Source organism: Hyaena hyaena, unplaced genomic scaffold, assembly GCF_003009895.1.
Source record: "Hyaena hyaena isolate Hyena2069 unplaced genomic scaffold, ASM300989v1 scaffold_637, whole genome shotgun sequence".
Taxonomy (NCBI): domain Eukaryota; kingdom Metazoa; phylum Chordata; class Mammalia; order Carnivora; family Hyaenidae; genus Hyaena; species Hyaena hyaena.
Genome location: NW_024081260.1, coordinates 397,655 through 417,929, shown reverse-complemented (window position 1 = coordinate 417,929; position 20,275 = coordinate 397,655). Strand labels below are relative to the sequence as shown.

Below are 20,275 nucleotides of genomic sequence, written 5' to 3'. Positions count from 1 at the left end.
GTAGGGGCGCCTGATTGGCCCAGTTGTTGAGCATCCGACTTCAGCTCAGGTCATGATCTCCCGGTTCCCGTTCAAGCCTGGAGTCGGTTCTGTGCTGACAGCTCAGAGCCTGGAGCCTGTTTCAGATTCTGTACTTCCCCCTCTCTCTGCCCTTCCCCTGCTCATGCTGTCGCTGTCTCTCTCACTCTCTCTCAGAAATAAAAAAAAAAAAAAAAAAATTAAGAAAATCCATGTGTAACTGTTGGGGCACCTGGGTGGCTCATCCGGTTACGCAGCCAACTCTTGATTTCGGTTCAGGTCAGCGTCTCACCGTTTGTGAGAGTGAGCCCTGCCTTGGGCTCCGTGATGACAGTGTGGAGCCTGCTTGGGACTCTCTCCATCGGTCTGCCCCTTCCCTGCCCTCTCTCACTCTCTCTCAAAATAAACTTTTTAAAATGTATAAAAAATAAAATCCTGAAGAGAAAAAGAAATTATATATATTCACTGATAATGGCCGAGAAGCAATGATATATCCCTCTACCCCTGCGCGGACCGGCTGGCTTCGGTATACCATTCTTCACTGAAAGGAACCAGAGCTTCAGCGCTTCATGGAACAACGGTGCATTCTAGGTCTAGGGCAAGGAATGCATAATGTGAGCCTGGAATATCTCTTGCAATTTCAGTAAAGTGCACAAAAATGATTTCTTTGCCGGAATGGCAACAAACGCAGAGGGAACGTGCGTCAGTTTCCTCATCTGTTAAGTGGGGGTAACTACCTCACTTACAGGGCTGCTGTGCAGAATGAATACGTTAACACCATGCTGGCTGTTGTCCCATCGTCCCCGCAGGACAGAATCCGCCGCCCAGCGCCTCACTCCACCTGCAGAGCCGACCGCGCGCGACGACCACAGAGGCGTGAGACCTCCGGCCTTGGCAGAAGGAACGCGGCGGAACCGCTATCCCGGAGGCGGCGCGCGTGACGCACTTCCGGTCTTTGTAGCTGGTCGCTAGGCGGGCGGCGCTTGGCCAGGACTCGGCGCCCGTCTGCGTCGGGCCGAGAGACTGGCCCTGTCCTCCTGCGGACGCCGGGTGAGCTTCGGAGTCGGGCCGCGCCGGGGTGTGAGCCGCGTCACCGGGCCGCGTGGGGGAGGTGGGGCGTCCTGGCCGGGCCCGAGCTCGTCCGCCGCCTGGCCCGGCGTCGTCCGCGTCGTGGGAGGAGGAGACCGGCGCAGACGCAGGAGCCTTCCTCTCCCCCCGCGCGTGGCGGCCTCTCGGGGTCTGGCTCGCCTCCGGCAGCGGCGCTCGCCGTCTGCTCACGTCTGTTAAGCGAATATTTCAGTAGCGGGTAGTACGTTCCGGGGAGGCGTGTTCAAAGCACTCCCCAGGTGTTAACGTACTTGACTCAGAACTCCAGGAGGTAGGCTCCGAGTATGGGCCTCCCCTTCTCGTCCGCTTTTTGATTGACATCGAGAAAGACCATGAGGTCCAGTCACTCGGCCCGACTCATACCAGCGGGTAAGGGGTGTAGTCAGGGTTCAGATCCAGGCCGTTTTCTTAAACCTGCTGCGGTGCCCACTCCGTTCTTTTTGCTGCATTAGCTTTGCGGCCACAGCTCAGGGGTAGTTTGAATCTGAGCCTCCCCCATTCGGGCCTCAGGAGTCCTGGGCTTGCGGTCAGGATTTAAGATTAGAGAAGAGTGTTGTCTGAACACAGGAACGTCTTCCAGAGCATGTCCGCAAACTTGGTGAAACTGCTACTTAGTGGTGTGTGTGAACACGTGTTTCCCCGCCCACTGACCCATGCGGTGCTTTGGACGATCGGAAACCTTACCGTCTTGGCCCCAAGGATAGGTTGCAGGTATTGATTAAGCCACCTGAAGCCAAAAATTGTACAGTATTTCTTTAAAAGGTGGAAATTTATTACGTGCCAGGCTTTGTGCAAAACCATTTTATATGCATCATCTCATGTAATAGTCTTGACTGTTTTGCAAATAATTGTCCTCATTTTGTACATGAGATTGAGGGTCAGAAAAACCAATCAAGTAAATTGCTCAAGATCACATTGTTAAGTCAGAATTCATAACTAAATCTGCTGCCTTATACCACTTTCTACTTATTGCCGATGAATAGGAAAGGTTTTGTGTTGTCTGTGTGCACGTGTGTGCATTAAAGACGTACAGACAGTGAAAAGATACGTTCTAATCTTTAACAATGTCTACTTCTGGGAAGTAGAGCTTGATGAAGGAATTGGTTATTCTGTACTTTTGGGGTTTTGTTTTAATATGAGAGGTAACTGCAAGATAGAGACTGGGGGTAAAATGATAGAAGAGTTGGAAAGAGGAAGAGGGTGGACTGGAATGCATGAGGAAGACCTCAGAGGAGGTGAGATTCAAATCAAGGTGCAGAGATTGGGTAGAGTTTGAATGAGTGCAGCCTGCAAGACCATGGACAGGGAGAAGGGATGAGGAAAGCCTGATGAAAGAACAGTGAGAAGACAAGCCCGAGTGGAGCGGGCAGGGTTTTGCGTGTGGAATATGGGAAAACAAGAGTGGGGCCCAGCAGTTGAAGCTAGAGATCTGACTGGTCTTGAGCCAGGCTTGAGTGTTTTGGAGATGCGTCCAGTAAGTAGTGGGGGCCTTAGATGGAACATCACGGGGGACGGTTTGGGGGGGGGTGCCTTAAGATAAAGACATACTTGGGTGCATGCTGCTTGGTCTTCACAGACATGCGTATCTTTGGTAAAATGCATTCCTGCCTGAGAGCGGTGGTAGATTTGGGAGTATCAAGCTTGCTGAGACTGTAGGAGAAACCAGCTCTAACATGCTGATGTGGTTTTTAAGTGTGAGAGATTATTATGCTAATTCTTTAGCTGGCATGTACATGGTCCCTGACATAGGATGGCTTTTCAAGTTGATGATGGGAAAGTGATCCACATTCATACTACTTTGAATTTTGAGTTTTGATCTTTCTTGAGTTGTTTATGAGAAACAACTGATATATTTACAACCATTCTGTTCACCGTCAGTACAATATTCAGGTACATGATATTTTGAACACTTAATAACAAAACAGGATTTGTGTTAGATGATTTGGCCAGCTGTAGGCTCGTGTTTAAGGTAGGTGAGGCTAAGCTGTGATGTTTGGTGGGTTAGGTGGACTCAGTGCATTTTCGACCCAGGATATTTTCAACTCGTGGTGGGTTCATCAGTGCGTAGCCCTGTGGTAAGTCGAGGAAGATCTGTACGATGGGGTGGTGAGCCTAAATGAGACTACTAGCTGTATGTCTGTGAGCAGGAGGGCAGGGTTACAAAACTCTTGGGTAGCCTTTTAGAAAAGGCACTGGGTTCAGAGAGCAACAAAGATGTGCGGGTGTGAGGCTGGGGAATTTCAGGCCACCAGACAGAAGTGAAGTCGGGAGGAGAGCAAAAGGGAGCCTATACAGAGAGTAGGGGGAGATTGGTCTTCGTGAAACTGAGTAATTTGAAACACCATAGAGCAGAAATGATTTTCTATGAGCAGAGCTCAAAGCTTCAACTACATTTTCTTTGAATAGAAAATCTTTGAAACCAAAGCAGACAGGCAGCAAATAGGAGGGTGACCAAACAGGAGCGCTCCAGTAGCTGTTTAATCCTTTGAACCTGTGCTCGGTTAACTGAGTGACGCGACAGCACGTGTCCCTCGTTTACCTATTTGCACCCCAAACTTCCACGCCCTGGAACAGACTCCACAGACCAGGCTTCCGGCCACCATCATTGCTCCCTCGATGACCAGATAGCTTCTGTCTTTGCTCCCGCTTTTCCCACGGTCTGTTATCACAGCAGCTGGTTATACTCTCATATTAAGTGTAAGTAAAATTTTGTCACCATCTCCCCCCCCCCCCCCCGCTGTAACCCTGACGGCTTTCCGCACATCTTAGACTAGAGAGCAGAGCCCTCACGTGGTGTTTCATGATCTCCCAACCTGACTCCATCTATCACTGTACCCCTTGCTCTCTCTGCTGTCGCCACATTGTTGCTTGAAGAACCAGGCATGCTCCCGCCTCCAAGGATTGGGTTTCCTTTGCGTGGAACTGCCGTTCCCTAGGGAGTCCTGTTACCGCCATTCACTTCTTGGGTCTCTGCTCAGACATCACCTTGTCCACAAGGCCTTCCCTGACACCCCACGTGAAGTGCAGACCTTTCTTTCCTTTTCCCCGTCTCCTTTACCTTGCTTTTTCTCTGTAGCATTTGTCAGTTTGGCGTATTTATTTCATTACTGTCTGTCCCTCTTGGCCCCTTCCTTCTTCCGTCCCACGTAGAGGAGAGCGAGTGGTGTAGCACTTGAGACCATGAATTCTGAAGTTAGATTTGCTGGGTTTGAAAGGCAGCTTCCCCACTTACTGCCTGTGATCTTTGGGCAAGCGCCTTAAAGTCTTTGTGCCTCAGTTTTCTCATCTGTAATGCTGGGTAATAACAAAACCTTACTCGTGGTTGTTTGAAGGTGAAATGAAGTAATATAGGTAAAGCATCTAGTACAGTGCCCGGTACCTCCAAAGCAGTGTATGTCAGCTGTTATTGATGTTGCTATTAGAATGTAAATCCCATGGAAGTAGACACTTTGTTTTGTCTGCAGCTTGTCTCTGGTGCCTAGAACAGTACCTGGAATATGGTAGGCTCTGAATAAATGGCTTAGTGCATGAGTGGTGTGTGAGAACCTTGGACAGAAAAGGATAATGTGGTGCTCACAGTGATGGTGAGTCAGCACCAGGAAAAGTTGGGGAGGGACTAGGAGCTTAGGGGTCCTGTCTTTGGAGGAAAACACCCTGTCCAGTCCTCCTGGGGTGGTGACTCTAGAAGTCAGTGATGCCAGAAATTTTAGAAGTTTGTGGAAGGGATGATGATTGCTGATTACCCAGAAGGATGCTTCCCTGCCCGGGTGGTTTTTCCCTCCTTGATAAGTGTGACTGGTAAATGCAATACAGATTTAACTTTTCTTATACTCACAGTGCGATCCATGTTCAGCTGTAATTGAATAGCCTCTCCTTAGTTTTTCTTTTTCTTTTGTGATGGATTCTAATGCCTAAGAATAGTGTGGGGTTATATTTACAATGAGTTAAAATAATTTTACTTAAATTTGGCAACTTTTTAAAGCTGTACGTCATGACTCATGTGGATCATGAAGTCCATGTGGGCTGTGACCAGGGTGTTTTGTTTTGTTTTTGGGGTTTAAAAACAACAACCGGGAATTTAAAAAATAATAGTATATGTCACATAAGTAAGGGTGCTTAGTGTTTTGTCAAGTTACTATTTCAGTTATGTGTGTGTGTGAATCTCACAAACATACATTCACATGCACACATATGCATATGTGTGTTCTGGGTCTCAGTATAAAATATCTCCTACTGAGGGTCCTGGTCAAAAAAGTTTGAAAGCCTCTGCCCAGAAATGACTCATTGAAATCACTAGGTTACATAATATTCTTTCAGAAAATTGCTTTCATTAATTACTATCCTGGTTTAGATTCTTTTATAAGCTGTATGTGGTCATAGACATTTGGGTCTGTATGAGCACTGGTTTTATTTTATGCACTGCTGTCCACTGTCCATCCTCAAGGAGTTTCAAAGAGACACAATTTCCAGGAAAATTAAAGGACCAGAAACAGTGCAGACTCTACCCGTTTTAAAATATCAGAACTGGGGGGCGTGGGCAAATCAGCCGATTGAATGTCCAACTCAATTTAGGCTCAGGTCATGATCTCGGGGTTGTGGGATCGAGCCCTACATTGGGCTCTGTACTAAGCGTGGAGCCTGCTTAAGATTCTCACTCGTCCTCTGCCCCTCTGCTGTGCATGCACATGCGCTCTCTCTAAAACTAAAAAAAAAATTCAAAAATATCAGAACCAATAGTTCTTTCATTTCGGTATCTCTGACTCAAGACCAGTTCAGTTGACTACTTTCTGATTCTTTTGCCATGATGTTTTGATCACTAGGATTCATTTAGTCCTTCAATAAAATTTATAAGATAAATAATAGTGTTAATTTATAATACTATAGAATTTACCAAGCTGCCAGCTGCTTATGCTCTTTATCCGTGATCTTATTTTATCTTCAGATCCCCTAGAAAGCTAGGTCTGCAGAGCTTGTACCTGGAGGCCAGGTCTCAGCCCCAGATCTCTCCCGGCCCAAACGCAGACCTCTTTCCTCCACACCTCACCTGACGGAACAGACCTGGCCTCTCTTCCCCAGTGCGTTTCTTTTCTTCCTCATTCTGTCCTTTTATCTTCTTTACTTTTTCTCCCTTCTCCGTTTTGTTTCCCTTTCCTCCTTGATTCTTAGAGTCCTCTGTGACCACTCGGCACCACAATGCTGGCTTACCTCCATTCAACTGAAACACTCTGAGTCTAGGATCTTGCCCATCCAGTATATTCTAGCGGAGTTATTTGTGCTCATTCGTTGAGGATGATCAAAATGGTCCCCTCTTTCAGTAAAACTGTGTGTGTGTGTTGGGGCCCAGGCATGGGGGAGGGGCTCTGTGTCTGTTTTCCTTCCTGTGTCACCTGCATCAGGGTTTGCAAAGGCCTCACTGTTAGTTGTGCCCTCCCTGCTCTTCACTAGACAGTGACTGCTTTTTCTATAAATACCCCCAGTGCCTGCCAGCAGAAAAGATTTTCTACATTTTAATAATTTTTTCTCTGCAAATTATGTTTTAGATTTTGGGATTTCCAGAAGAAAAAGATCAAAGAGGAAGCCTCACAGATAGATTCTTTTTCTGAATAGTTAAGCCTACAATGGCCACAGCCTCGGTCCTTCAAGCTCCAGAGATGCGGAAAGGACATGCGGCAGTAAAGGTGGAAGAGGAAGATGGGGACTGTGCCTCTGGGCAGGGACCTGGCCTCTGGAGAGATCACCCTCACACCAGAGAGATCTTTCGAAGACGCTTCAGGCACTTCTGCTACCAGGAGACCCCTGGACCCCGCGAGGCGCTGCGCCGGCTCCGCGAGCTGTGCCGCCAGTGGCTGAGCCCAGAAACACGCACCAAGGAGCAGATCCTGGAGCTGCTGGTGCTGGAGCAGTTCCTGACCATCCTGCCCGCCGAGCTCCAGGCCTGGGTGCGGGAGCAGCAGCCGGACAGCGGGGAGCAGGCGGTGACCGTGCTGGAGGATCTGGAGAGGGAGCTGGACGAGCCGGGAGAGCAGGTGGAAGAGGGGAGACCGGAGGTCGGTACCTGCAGGAACGAGTGTGCGGTTTCCGTGCAGCAAGAGGAAGGGGGGGAGGATTCTTTGTGCCGGATGTGGTCTGTGGTCTGTTGTGGGCGCGCCATCCCTCTGCCTTTTTCGTTTTGCCAGTTTCTTGGTCCTTCTTTCCCCCGTGCAGCGGGCCTGGGAAGGCCTCCTTACGATGTCTTCTCTGACATTTGATTCCTAACCATCCTTCATTTCCAGCAGGTCCCAGCCTGTGCCTGCGAACGGGAAGCGTTGGTGACAGAGGAGGCAGGCCGGGGAGCAGCCCGGGCCTCGTCAAGCGGCCACCTCCCAACCTTGGAGGAGTTGGGTCAGTGCAGGGCGCGGGAGGCGTGCCTGCTTCGGGAGATCGGTGAGGACTGGAACTTTCTCACAGGCCTCCCTCCCTCCCTCCCCGTCCATCTGCTCAGCGCCTGCTGTGTGCCGGGTGGTGTGCTTTGTCCTTGGGACACTGACCGGCAGGGAGGCTTGTGGCCTGGTTGGGAGTAACCCTGAGCAATTACAGTTCAGTGTGTTCTCTCCCTGAGGTCCGGGCGTCCTTGGCTAGGCAGGGAAAGTAAGCAGAACCGCGGTTATTTGTCCCCTGCCACCCGCTCTCCTGGCTGCTTTTTTCTTTTCCCCTTGGAAATGTGACACTCATGTGATCCATTTGTCATTTCAGGTGATGAGGCTGGGGCTTGGAGCGTGCAGCCAGCCCCGCAGAGGGAGCTCTCTAAGGAAAAGAAATGTCTGGTGGAAGCTCCTGAGAAACCGAACGGTGACACCCTTCAGATGCCTGAGTGTGCAGACACGTGTGAGCAGGAGGGCAGGTGCGAGAGGCCGCGGGCTGGCTCCTCGGCGGAGAGACCCTACATCTGCGCTGAGTGTGGGAAGAGCTTCACCCAGAACTCCATCCTGACCGAGCACCAGCGGACGCACACCGGGGAGAAGCCGTACGGGTGTGACGAGTGCGGACGGGCCTTCAGCCAGCGCTCGGGCCTGTTCCAGCACCAGAGGCTCCACACGGGGGAGAAGCGCTACCGCTGCGGCGAGTGCGGCAAGGCCTTCAGCCAGAACGCGGGGCTCTTCCACCACCTGCGGGTCCACACCGGGGAGAGGCCCTTCCAGTGCGGCCAGTGTGCCAAGCGCTTCAGCCGGCGTTCTGTCCTCATTAAGCATCAGCGGATTCACACTGGAGAAAGGCCTTATGCATGCGAAGCCTGCGGCAAGAACTTCATCTATCACTGCAACCTCGTCCAGCATCGGAAGGTCCACCCTGGGGCGAGCGCCGCCAGCCCCCTGCAGCAGGTAGGGCAGCGTCTCCCGGCGGCGGGCCCTCACTTTGTCGCTGAAGCAGAGTTGTAGGAGGAGAGTCGTTCGGCCCTCTGGAGCGCAGGCTTTGCAGGCTGTCCCTGTTTTTATGCTGAGAGAAGCATGTGTTAAGTCCGTCTGTCAGGTTCTGTGGGGTCAGCGACATCCATGCTTACGGTACTGAATAGTGTTGTGCCGACTTTGTTACATAGTCTCTGGTCCCACATGCCTGTGCGGAGTTTTCCAGGTGTGCTTCAGGAAAACTCTTTCGTCCTAGTTCTAAGAAACTTTAAAAAAAAAGTTTTATGCTGCCTGAATACAAAATTATGTTACAAGTAGTTTGAGTATTTAAAAATTAATTTAAAAATAATAAGCTGTAAAACCTGTAACTTGAACTATTTGACTATTTTCTCATAAGGTATGATAATTTGCTTTTTAACCTACAAAAGTGGGTAGATGAATCCTCCCATAAATAACACAGAAGGCATCTCCCTGTAGGAGAACTCTGTAGAGTTCCACTAACTCAGCCTTCAGTGAAGAACCAAGGAATTGAGGCAAACATATGTTACTATTGCTCAGGATTTCAAATTTGTGTAGACCAAGAAACTTAGCTAAAAATACGATCTCTTACTTCTGATTTTCATTACAAAAATATAGGCCTCTCTGCATTTTTTCTGTGACAGGCATTTTCAGTTTTTGGTTTCTTTATTTAACCTTTAGTTATACAAAATTTCAAATATTTATAGAAGTTGGAAATTCTGATCAGTCTTTCATGTGGATTGCTCTTTATAAGCTCCATGCTTCTCAGCATTACCTACTGATTACCACCAAGGTCATGCTTAAAAAAACTTACTTCCTGGGCGCCTGGGTGGCTCAGTCATTTAAACCTCCGACTTCGGCTCAGGTCATGATCTCACTGTTCGTGGGTTTGAGCCCCACGTCGGGCTCTGTGCTGACAGCTCAGAGCCTGGAGCCTGTTTCCAATTCTGTGTCTCCCTCTCTCTGACCCTCCCTTGCTCACAGTGTCTCTCTCTCTCTCTCAGAAATAAATAAAACGTTAAAAAAATTAAAAAGTACTTATTTTCATTAATACTGATTGAGTGTTTACCAAGCTTTATACTAAGCCCAGGTCACAAAGAAATGGGAATCTGTGGTGATGGCAATCCGGATTAGAGTACCAAATACACCGCAGGTCACTTAACCATGATAGAGACACCGTAAGGGACCCTACAGATCACTTCTTTGCCCCCTTATGTAATAGATAGAGAAATGGGGGCTCTGGAAGTGACTGTGGATCTTCCAGCTGGTTCACCGAACTGGAGCTGGAACCCTGTCTCCTGATTCCCAGTGCTCTTTCTAAGCCACTGGGAGCGTTTTATCACCAGATAGAAGTGACTCATATAAGGAACTTCCAGGATTTAGAAGGCACTGAGGTTTTGCCACCTCAACAGAGCCTCCCGTCTGTGTGCTGCTCTGGCCACGGCGTTCCAGGAAAGACTCCCACTCATCCCTCACTGGGGGCATTTTACTTATTTTTGTAGTGAATGATTTTTTTTTTAACTTTTAATTTTCTTAGAGGGACTTTTCAAGAAGGTAATTCATTCTTCATCTGATTCAAATACCAAAACAACATTAAAAAGGGAGTCTTCTTTCCTCATAGGTAGTCATTTTCTGCTATCTTAACATATCTTCAGTGTTTCTTCACGTAAATACAAGAAACTGTGACTGTATAATATATAACCTTATTCCCTGTGTTCCACGGAAAGATGGCATATGTTTACACTCTTCAGCCCCTTGCTGTGTTCATGAAACCCTACGATCTTTAGAGAGAGCTTGAAACAGCAAGTCTCCTCTTTGTTTACAAGGACGGTATCTCATTTGCTGGTGCTCCTTACTTTAACACACTTCTGTGAATGCACAACCTCTACTTCAGAATGTTACAAATTGTTTTATTCTCCTCTCAGTGTACTTCAAGTCAAACTGTTTAAAAGCTAACAACTTCCACATGAGCTAGAAAACAGGGTTTGCACAACTAGCGTTGGGTATAATTCTATAGAGAAATGCCGTGATGCAGATGGTTTCAGTCTCGTATATTTGGCTCTATTACGTATTCTCAGTCATAACATTTCAGACCATTTGTGAGGCCACTTCTGGCTAATTGTAGGTCTTCTCAAAAATCTTAAATTTTCTCAAGAGTGTGTTTTACTGTGTCTTGAGGTTAAATTATTTCCAAAGGAAATACATACCGATTGAAGTTAAGGAAAATATAGTAGACTTAAGTTTGAAATAAAATAAACTCAGGTAAATATATATTCTGTACAGTAATATACATACATTCTTATAACCTGAGTTCGTAAGCATCTCAGATGCCTCTGCATATGCTGAAACAGCATTTGGGTAATTCCATCATAACAGCTATTAAAAGACTTAAAATATGAACAGATGGGGATTTTAAAGGATATAGTTCTAATGGACTGTTTTTACACCTGCAATTGAAGATTGGATGTTTGGTTTGTTTCGTGCTTGTTTTTTTTTTCCCCCCACAGCTTCTCAAAAATTCTAAATTTTCTCAACAACTGATAAAAATACCAAGAAACAAAACAAAAGTCTGTGCTGTAGAGATGTAAACTACTTGAATGCAGTGATGGTTAACATGATTAAAATGACTGACAGTTCACCAGACTATAACTTTCCTTGTTTTCTGATACAGATCATTCTCGTTCTCTTGCCTGGGATGCATGTTTGTCATTAGTTGACTTAACCTGTAGACAGTGGCATGTAGACCCTGCCTTTTCTGTGATTACTCCAGCCTTCCTGGCTGGACACTGTCGTTGACTCCCCTTTACGTTTCTACATTACCCTCACTTGTCTTTTTGTCTTTTTCTACCCTGGCTCTTTTCACTCAACCCATAGAGTCTCTGGCATTGATCTCCTTTCAGCTGCGCTGTAAACCAGTAACCATCTCTCCCTGTGCCTTTGAAAAACCCCAGTCTGAAAGACTAGTCAGTTTTATGGCTGAGCAGGGTGTAAGAAATACTGACTCAAATTCAATTAAAAAGCCTTGTTGGTTCTAGGGATGCCTGGCTGTCTCAGTCAGAAGAGTGTGTGACTCTTGATCATGGGGTTGTGATTTCCAGCCCCACGTTGGGTGTAGAGATTACTAAAAATATAAAAAAGCCTTACTGGTTCTTGAGCGCCCGTCTGAGCACTGGTAGGACAGTTTAAGGCAAAACTATATAAGACAAAAAATATCTCTGAGAAAATTTTAAAATAACAGTATATCTAAAGTCAAAATTAAAGAGTATGAAACATTTTCTCAGGAGCAGTTTTGAAATCTATATACCAGTATACATGTGTGTCATTGGTTGAATGTTGAGTTAGAAGTTGAGAGAGAAAATAAAAGTTGAGAGAAAGGTGGATTATTTGTAGAAGGAGATGGAGGATAGCAGAAGGTATCTGAGGCGGAGGAAACAGGGTGAGGAAGGCCCAAGTGAGATAGGCTCGAGAGCCATGAGTTTTCCAGTTTGGCCTGGTCATGGGGCACCAGCAAGGAAGTGCAGGGGTGGGGGCCAGATGGAGAGGCCAGTAACACTTTATTAAGCATGATGGAATCATTGAAAGTATTTTGTTGTGCTATAGGAGTTTCTTAACCCAAAATCAGAGAATTTTAGCTTTAAGAAAAAATTTTGAGTTTACCAATTTCATACCTGCATGAGAAAAGTGAAGCCTAAAGTGGTTAAACACTTGTAGTGATTGATTTTTTAATCACAGTAATTGAAAATTTTAAAATAAAAAAAAAAATCTTAAAAACTCTTTAAAAACAAAACTATGAACAAAGGTCATTGTGAATTATATGTGGTTTCATAGACACTTGGACGTGGAATCCAAGACCCATTTAGGCATCTGCAAACAGTAGCAACAAAACGGGGTAGAAAAAGGAAAGGGAAGAACAAAACATGAGAAGATAAAAAGGAACCAGGCAAAATTACACACTAAAACGGGATTAGGCCAGCAAGTGGTGACCAAGGAGAAGGAAAATATAAAAGGATGCAGAGATGGTGTTACCAAGAAAAGTGCTTTATCCTTACAATAGCTGCTAGAGAGTCCACGTGTCCCACTGCTCTTCACTCCTCACTCATCTCCGCACTTTACATAGCAAACAGGAGGCGGGCACAGTGTGTAAGTCACGGATTTTTTTTTTTTAGGTCTCTTTGGACCCACACGCAGTTTTCCTTGCCAACGTCTCAGCTCTCTGAGGAAGCCACTGCTTCTGAGTACATACCTGTGTTAGAATCACCTACGCGGTTTGAACTGCTGTTTCCTGGGTACTGCCCCAGACTGGCTGAATGTCTGTGAGAGCAGGACCTGGGAATCTGCATTTCAGCTAGTGTATCAGTAGGTCTTAGACGTGAGGTAACTATATATAACGTATTGCCCAATCTTGGACACTTCTGGGAATGAAAGGGATTGCTATTAATAATTACACGCAGCCAGGAGGCATAAATCAGGACATACGGTATTCCTACTTAAGACTTTTCCAGCTGAGGAGACAGAAGAGACAGAATCAGAAAGAAAAGAATACAGTGTTCTCATGAAAGCTAAGGTAGAACATCTATGAAGGAGGCTATGGGATGGTTAGGTGTAGCCACCTAGACCAAGGTAGCCACCATGTGCCTGATTTGAAATAATCCCGGTTAACACATTTATTGGATTAGGTAAGAAAGGGTGGGTATGCCCCCCCCCCCCCCAACCAACGACAAAACACTTAAAATAGCTAGATGAGCCTGTTGAGATGATGGTTTACCAGACAAGACGGATGGCCGCTCAGAAGCCTCGAGCATTTCAGTGGTTAGGGCTGATGGACTAGTATGGCTGTTCACCTGTAACATACAGAGGAAGAGTGGGAATATAGCACACCAGATCACAACCTCACAGGAATAAGGCAGAGCGCGAGGCATTTGAAGCAAGTAGCTAGGAAAAATGAGGACCAGATACTGTGCCAGGTAGTTTCCTAAGTTATAATGTTGCACATTCTTCACGGGCTGTGGAACCAGAGCGCTCTAACCACCGCAGGGTGCCGAAGACAGGCTGACGGGGCCCCACGTTCTGCAATTCTCTGGCCGTTCACAGTGGGCAGGGCAGGGCGCGCGGCTTCCCTTCCTTTCCGCCAGTTCTGCAGAGTCGGGGATCTGTAAGTCGTTAGGTTACTAAAAAGGACTGGAGTCATTTGCACAGAGATTGAGACCGTGGAGAGCAAGCCAACACCTGCCCCTCAATGCTGCTTTGCTCAGCCTGTCGATTATTGCTTCGGACCCTGGGGGCCAGTGGACAATGGTATCAAGGGACCGGGGTCCTAGGGGACGGAGGGTTGCGTCTCATTCCCCAGCAGGGCAGAGAGACGGGCCCAGGCTGCGTGGCCGCCAGACACCCAGTGGACCCGCCTGAGCCGTCCAGAGAGGCCACCGAAGGCTCTGGCGGTGGGAGCCGGCCAACCACTGAGATATGGGACCTCTATCCTTCCTAGAGGGGCGGCGAGGAGCCGGCGGGGGCGTGCCCGCGCGTTGTGACGTACTTCCGGCCTCCTGAGAGCCGCTGCTAGCGCGCGTCTTCTCCCGGGAGAGGTGGCCTTGGGGCCAGGTGGCGGCTCCACGGGACGCCGTCTCCTTTGTGTCGCCGCGCGCGCCTGTGGACTACAGCGCTGCGTAGACCACCCGCTTCGAGGCTCCGGGCGCTGACGCGCCCTTAGGGCCGGAGGTGGTTTTCCATTCACCTCCGGAGACCTGGTTTCAACGAGGCCCCCCTGGCGGTGGTCGTGACCACCGCCGGGAAGGCTCGACCCGGTGCGACGCGCGGTGATGGGATCGCAGGGTTTTGAAGAACGGAGGGAAGTGCGATTTCTTCGGCTCAGGGAACGTTGAGAAGTGAAGCGTGTCCTTCGAGCGGACACGGGCTGCAGGCCGTCGTGCGGCTCTCTAGGTCGGAGGCGGCCCGCAGCTCACAGTGCCGAGCGGAAGACGGGCGCACCCGTACGGCGCAGTGGGGTGCCCGGAGCCGGGGGGCGCCTGCGCGGCGTGGCGGAGAGCAGAGAGGAAACCGAGAGAAGGTGGGTGTGCTGTGGCCGGGACCGAGAGGAACTGCGGTACCCCAGGGGACTTGGACTCGAAAAGGCAGTGTGCCTCTCTGTTTTCGGTGTGACTGTTCCCGCACAATGTGCACACGCTGTGTGTGTGTGCGCACGGCCTTGCATATGTAAGCCGGCCTGGGCTGCGCTGCCCAGTTCCGCGCGGCCACCGGGCAGCCCAGGTCGTCAATGTGCTGACGCTGCTGTGAGCTGCTCGCGGTGCAGTGAATGGCGGCGTGGCCAGTGGTCGGGGAGGGGGACGTCGCCGAGACGGGAGTCCCTGTCTTCATGCACGGGAGTAGTGTTATCTTACTAGGCTTGTAGAAATTCTAGAAGCAGGTGGTAATGAATTGGAAGGAGGCAAGACTGGAAGCAAGGGGGAGAAGAGAGGCGCAGTGGTCCCCGAAAAGCCAGTACTGTGAGTTGGTGACAGTAAGGTGCTGGCTATGAAAACGACAAGGATGGGGTGGATTGTGTGGAAGACGCGGATTTAACTCCACTTGATGTCTAAGGGAGAAAGATTGTTGAAAACGTGCTGAGCACAATGCCTGGCACATCCTAAGTACTACAGGCTTGCTTTTTACTATAGATAGGGATAATTAGGTTTTGGATTAGATGATTAGTGGAATGAATGTGTCATTTTAACACAAATGGGTAGGGCTGCCTGGGTGGCTCAGTCCGTTAAGTGTCCAGCTCTTGGTTTCCATTCAAGTTACGATCTTGTGGTTAGTGGGAGCCCGGGGTGGGCTCTGTGCTGACAGTGCAGAGCCTGCTTCGGATTCTCTCTCTGCCCATCCCCCATGCATTTTCTCTCTCTCTGTCTCTCTCTCTGCTCCTCCCCTGCTCACACACATGCATGTGCACACGTTCTCTTTCAAATAAACTTAAAAAAAAAAAGAAAAAGAAATGGGTAATTTTAGAAGAGACATTATTGATCATAAGGGGAAAATGATGAGTTAGTTTTTGGCAGTGTTGAGGTGCTTTTAAGACAAGTGAAAGGATCTGATATTCCATTGGACTATAATGGTCTTGAGCTCCAAAGCAAGATTGGGATAAGACAGTCAGATTTAGGAGTTGCTAGGTGATAGCATCTCAGTTCTCAGATGTTACTGAATGGACAAGATTGCCCAGAGTGAACGTGGAATGAGAAGAAGGCTGGATCTCAATGAATGGTAACTAGACATTTCTTGGCAAGCTGAAGAAGAGCCATGAAGTGGACTTAAGAATGAGCTTTCGACAAGCCCTTATATAATACTTCCTGAGCACCAAGTATTGGTCTAAGCACTTTACAAAAACCAGCTCATGGAGAAACAGCCAGAAGATTGCAGTTTTTAGAAGATTGGGAGTGGTTAGCAGTGTTAGGTGCTGCAGGGGCATCTGGGAAGTAAAGGACTGAAAAATACTAGGTTTGTATACAAGGGGACTTCGGTTAATTGACTTGGGATCCCTGACTCAAATGTGAGACACCCCACATAACATGCACACTGTTCTTTTCTAAAACTAAAAATGCCTTTGAAAGCTATCTAGCCTAATTCTTGGCACAGAGAGATTGATTTATAGATATAATTGACTAAATCAATTGACTAAACATGCAATTCAAGTAGGCAAAGCTGTTTGCATTGTTTTTCTTCATTATTTGAATATTTAATGTAATCTGAATGTTTCACTTTAGTTTCTAGGTTTAAAAGCTCTAGTATTCTAAAATAACTGAATTGTGTATAAGTTAATTTTATGACATGATTCTTTAAAAAAACTTTTTTAGTGTTTTATTTATTTCTGAGAGAGAGAGAGGCAGCATGAGCAGGGGAGGGTCAGAGAGGGAGGGAAGCAGAATCCGAAGCAGGCTCCAGGCTCTGAGCTGGCTGTCAGCACAGAACCCGACGTGGGGCTCGAACCCATGAACAGTGAGATCATGACCTGAGCCGAAGTCGGACACTTAACTGACTGAGCCACCCAGGCGCCCCTGTGACATGATTCTAATGACATTTTGTGCTTGTTTTATCTTTTACAGAGCGTCTGTACCTTCAAATCATTGGCTTGACCACAACGATTCACTCTGAGAAAATAACGCTTTTAGTTCGGAGTTGATCTCTGTTAACAGTGATGCCTTATGACCAGCCTTAAGCCTCTCCTGCTGTTGTGGTGATGTTTTGCCCAGGAATGGATTCAGTCCAGTCCTTTTGGGCTGCAGAAGAACACAAGGGATGTCAAATAGTTAAAGCATCTAGCCTGCGCAGAAATGGTGCTTCTGACAGGGGTTCTTCAGACAGAGCTTAAGGCAGTTCTGTTGGGAGGATTCCCTTGGGCCTCAGGAGTCCAGCCCCAGGCAGACTCTCCACCGCCAGTGGCTTCGGCCCGAGACGCACAGCAAGGAACACATCCTGGAGCTGCTGGTGCTGGAGCAGTTCCTGACCTTCTTGCCCACGGAGCTCCAGGCCCAGGTGTGAAAGCAGCACCCAGCAAATAGGGAGGAGGCTGTTACTGGACTGGGGGCTTGTCGAGGAAGCTGGATCATCCAGGAGGAAGGTGAGATAAGGAAGGAATAATTTATTATCAGAGGCAAGTCCGTGGGTTCGAGCCCTGTGTCAGCCTCTGTGCTGACAGCTCAGAGCCTGGAGCCTGCTTCGAATTCTGTGTCTCCCTCTCTCTGCCCCTCCCCGGCTCACTCTCTGTCTCTGTCTCTCAAAATAAAGACATTTAAGAAAAATTATCAGAGGCGGGTATTCTCTCCAGACATCTCCTCTCAAGTGTAGTGAGAGGAAATGGCTAAGATGCATTGGCCAGAGTTGTATTCCTCTCCCTGTCCATTTATTCCCTGTCCTTATAGGTCGAGGGAAACTCTGCTTTCTTTTCTCCTATTCTTTTCCCCCATTCGTACTGGGATCTAAGCTCTAAACCCTCAGCAGATATCACCCTGGTCAGATTTCTCCAATTGTCCGGGGCCCCTAGTCCTACAGGGACAGGAAGTGCCCTGAGGGCAAACAGCTTGTCTGGCAGTGGCATTAGGACTCACAGGGGTCCACTCTCCAGCCAGAACAGGGCAGCTGATTCTGAATCTACTGAGGAGAAAGATCAGATTCCGTGGGGGAAAGATCAGAAATGTCTTCTGCGTTTTTCCAAATGAGCCTTATCACTAAAAGTTTTGCTTACCTTGATGTCTTGTTCCATTTTTAACTTGTCCCTCTAAAGCACATCGTTTTAACCTTGATCGTGATTCTTCCTTCACTTCTTTGCGCTAAAATTGTTGAAAATCCTGCTCCTATTGAATGGTTCAGTTTCTCCATTCTAACTGAATACTACCAACTTCACTGGGCCTGACCTTTTATGCCAAAGGTAGGAGAACATTATTCTACATTGAAGCCAGTAGAAAATAATTCAAAGTCTACATACAGTAGAGAAGTTTTTAAATGTGCTTTTCTAAAAACTTCGTGTAGGAAACAAAACTTATTATTTTTATTTGCTTATTGGACAAGCATACATACATGCCCAAATGTAATCATGCTGAACATATCAACCACTACTTCTAAATTTAGTATTACATTATGGACATATTTCCCAAGAGTTACATGTAACGTATACATATAGCTGACACAGATTCCATTGTATCGATATCAAATTATTATTTTTTACTTTAATCAGGTTTTTATTCAAAATTAGCTGTCCAGAATGATTCGACATGTATGGGACAAATAAACTGAAGCTTATGCATCGGGCTTTTTGTCTTCTGTGGTGGGTTTCTCTTCTGCAGGCTTCTCAGATGCTGGTCTCCTATATTTATGACATGAGTCTAGGCATTTGACACCTTTCTTGTTTTGGGTATAAAAAGAAGTATAGACTCTTCTAATTCCTTCCCTACTCCTGAAATCAATCATTTTCCCAAGGACCCCAGATTTTGTTTAGTGAGAAATGGCATTTTAAAACCAAAAATAAGAGAGTAGGAATGCTTATTGTGTTATTGGACATTGTTTCTACGCCTTTCAGTGCTCAGAGCTAGGAAGAATTTAAGATAAAATATGTATTGTGAATTCATACTGATTGTTCCAATTCAGATTCAGTACTTGAAGGTCTTACTCTTTCATCTGTATCCTTGTGGAGAATTCTCAAAAACATTAAGAATGATGGAGTATCAAATACTCCTATGCTTTATCCCTATTCAGTAGCTTCAATAAAAATGTTAGCATTATTATCAAATACGATTATTATAAACAGCTTAATGGTGGTGCTTGATTTTTCCATTCTTTTTGTCTTTAAGTTTTATATCATTGAGTATATACAAATAAATTCCTCTTCTAAGGACATTGGAAATAATTTCTCTTTTGTGTGGTTATGCCACCAGCAGGTACACATTTAAATTCAGTTTGTTTCATTTCTGTTTCAGTGTTTAGGGATTGCTTTTTTAATTTTATTTTTTATATAGATTTTTAAAATTCTGTAAAATATAAACTTTTATATATGAAATCTATAAAATATTTTCAAGAAAATTCTCCTGTTCCCTCCTTCAATTCCCTCTCATAGGTAATCTTTTCTTGCTCTTTATTGTTATGGTTTTTCCCTTTGTTGTTTATATTTATTATAAGCACATGTATACATGCATATCCTTCCCTTTTAAAAATAACGCTATAATTTAAGTCAAAACTCAGTACATATCTGTCTCACATGAAACATTTTGTTTTCTTCTAGCATGTAGTTTCAATGAGTTCTTGTTCAGTGAACAAGTAACTGAGTAAAGTGTGTGTGAATGAGGGAATTAGGCTGAAATTTTCAATCTCTTCTTTCAGATGATTTGGTCAAAATGGAGAATGAGAAGGTGTTTCCAAAGTAGAAGAAATCTGAAGAAATAACATGCCAACAGGAACACACTGTTAGATTTGATGGCAATATTCCTCAGCACTTTGATTATGTAGAAGTCCAAAAATACCAGAGAACCCTAGAAATATTTCTGTGATGGCATAAGTGATGAATGTGGAATGAGTTTCACTCAGAGCTCCATCCTTATCCAGTATTTGATACACACTGAAGAGAAACGCTATGAATGTGAGAAGTGTGGAAAACCTTTTAGTCCAAGAGTGCTGGCTTCATTGAAGATAAGAGAATTCACACTGAATTAGACCCACAAATACGGAGAATATGGGAAAGCGCTCGGTGCAGATACTGGACTAGTTCATCATAGAGAATCCATATTGGAGAGAGACCCTATAATAAAAGTGACAAGTGTGCTAAAGCCTTGGACAGTAGTCAGCTCTTAACCAGGACCAGAGACTTCACACCAGGGAGAACTGTTACCATCTTAACAAGTGTGGGAAAGGTTACAGTGAGAACACAACTTTTTTACTGTATCAGAGTCTGTGTTGGAGAGAAACTCTTAGTTTAATTAACGTAGTTAGAATTTTCCTGAGTATTTCATTCCTTATTAAAGATCAGAAAACTCAAAGAATGTGAGAAGTTAATAAATATGGATGGAAAAGTCTGAACAGTAGCATCTCATCTAACATTAAAATCTTTTGGGGAACCTGGATGGCTCAGTCAGTTAAGTGTCTAACTTCAACTCCAGTCATGATCTCAACTGTATCCGTCTCTGTGCTGACAGCTCAGTCTGGAGCCTGCTTCAGATTCTGTGTCACCCTCTCTCCCTGCCTCTCCCCAACTTGCACAGTGTCTCTCTCTCTCG

The 20,275-nt window shown here is 46.4% G+C and overlaps 1 protein-coding gene across 4 annotated transcripts; it reads left to right on the top strand.

Moving 5' to 3' along the window:
• The first annotated feature begins 887 nt into the window (after window positions 1-887).
• On the top strand, window positions 888-20,074 carry ZSCAN23 (zinc finger and SCAN domain containing 23). 4 transcript variants are annotated; one of them, XM_039257574.1, is made up of 6 exons: window positions 888-1,068; window positions 6,666-7,172; window positions 7,398-7,506; window positions 7,858-8,483; window positions 16,619-17,133; window positions 19,386-20,074. In XM_039257574.1, the coding sequence occupies exons 2-5, from the start codon at window positions 6,744-6,746 to the stop codon at window positions 16,646-16,648; spliced, it is 1,194 nt and encodes a 397-aa protein (XP_039113505.1). In that variant the 5' UTR covers window positions 888-1,068; window positions 6,666-6,743; the 3' UTR covers window positions 16,649-17,133; window positions 19,386-20,074. The 4 variants fall into 4 exon arrangements, 3 of the variants coding, with proteins under 3 accessions (XP_039113505.1, XP_039113503.1, XP_039113504.1); XM_039257572.1 differs by having other exon boundaries at window positions 890-1,068; window positions 7,398-7,548; XM_039257573.1 differs by having other exon boundaries at window positions 891-1,068; window positions 7,401-7,548.
• Window positions 20,075-20,275: the final 201 nt, after the last annotated feature.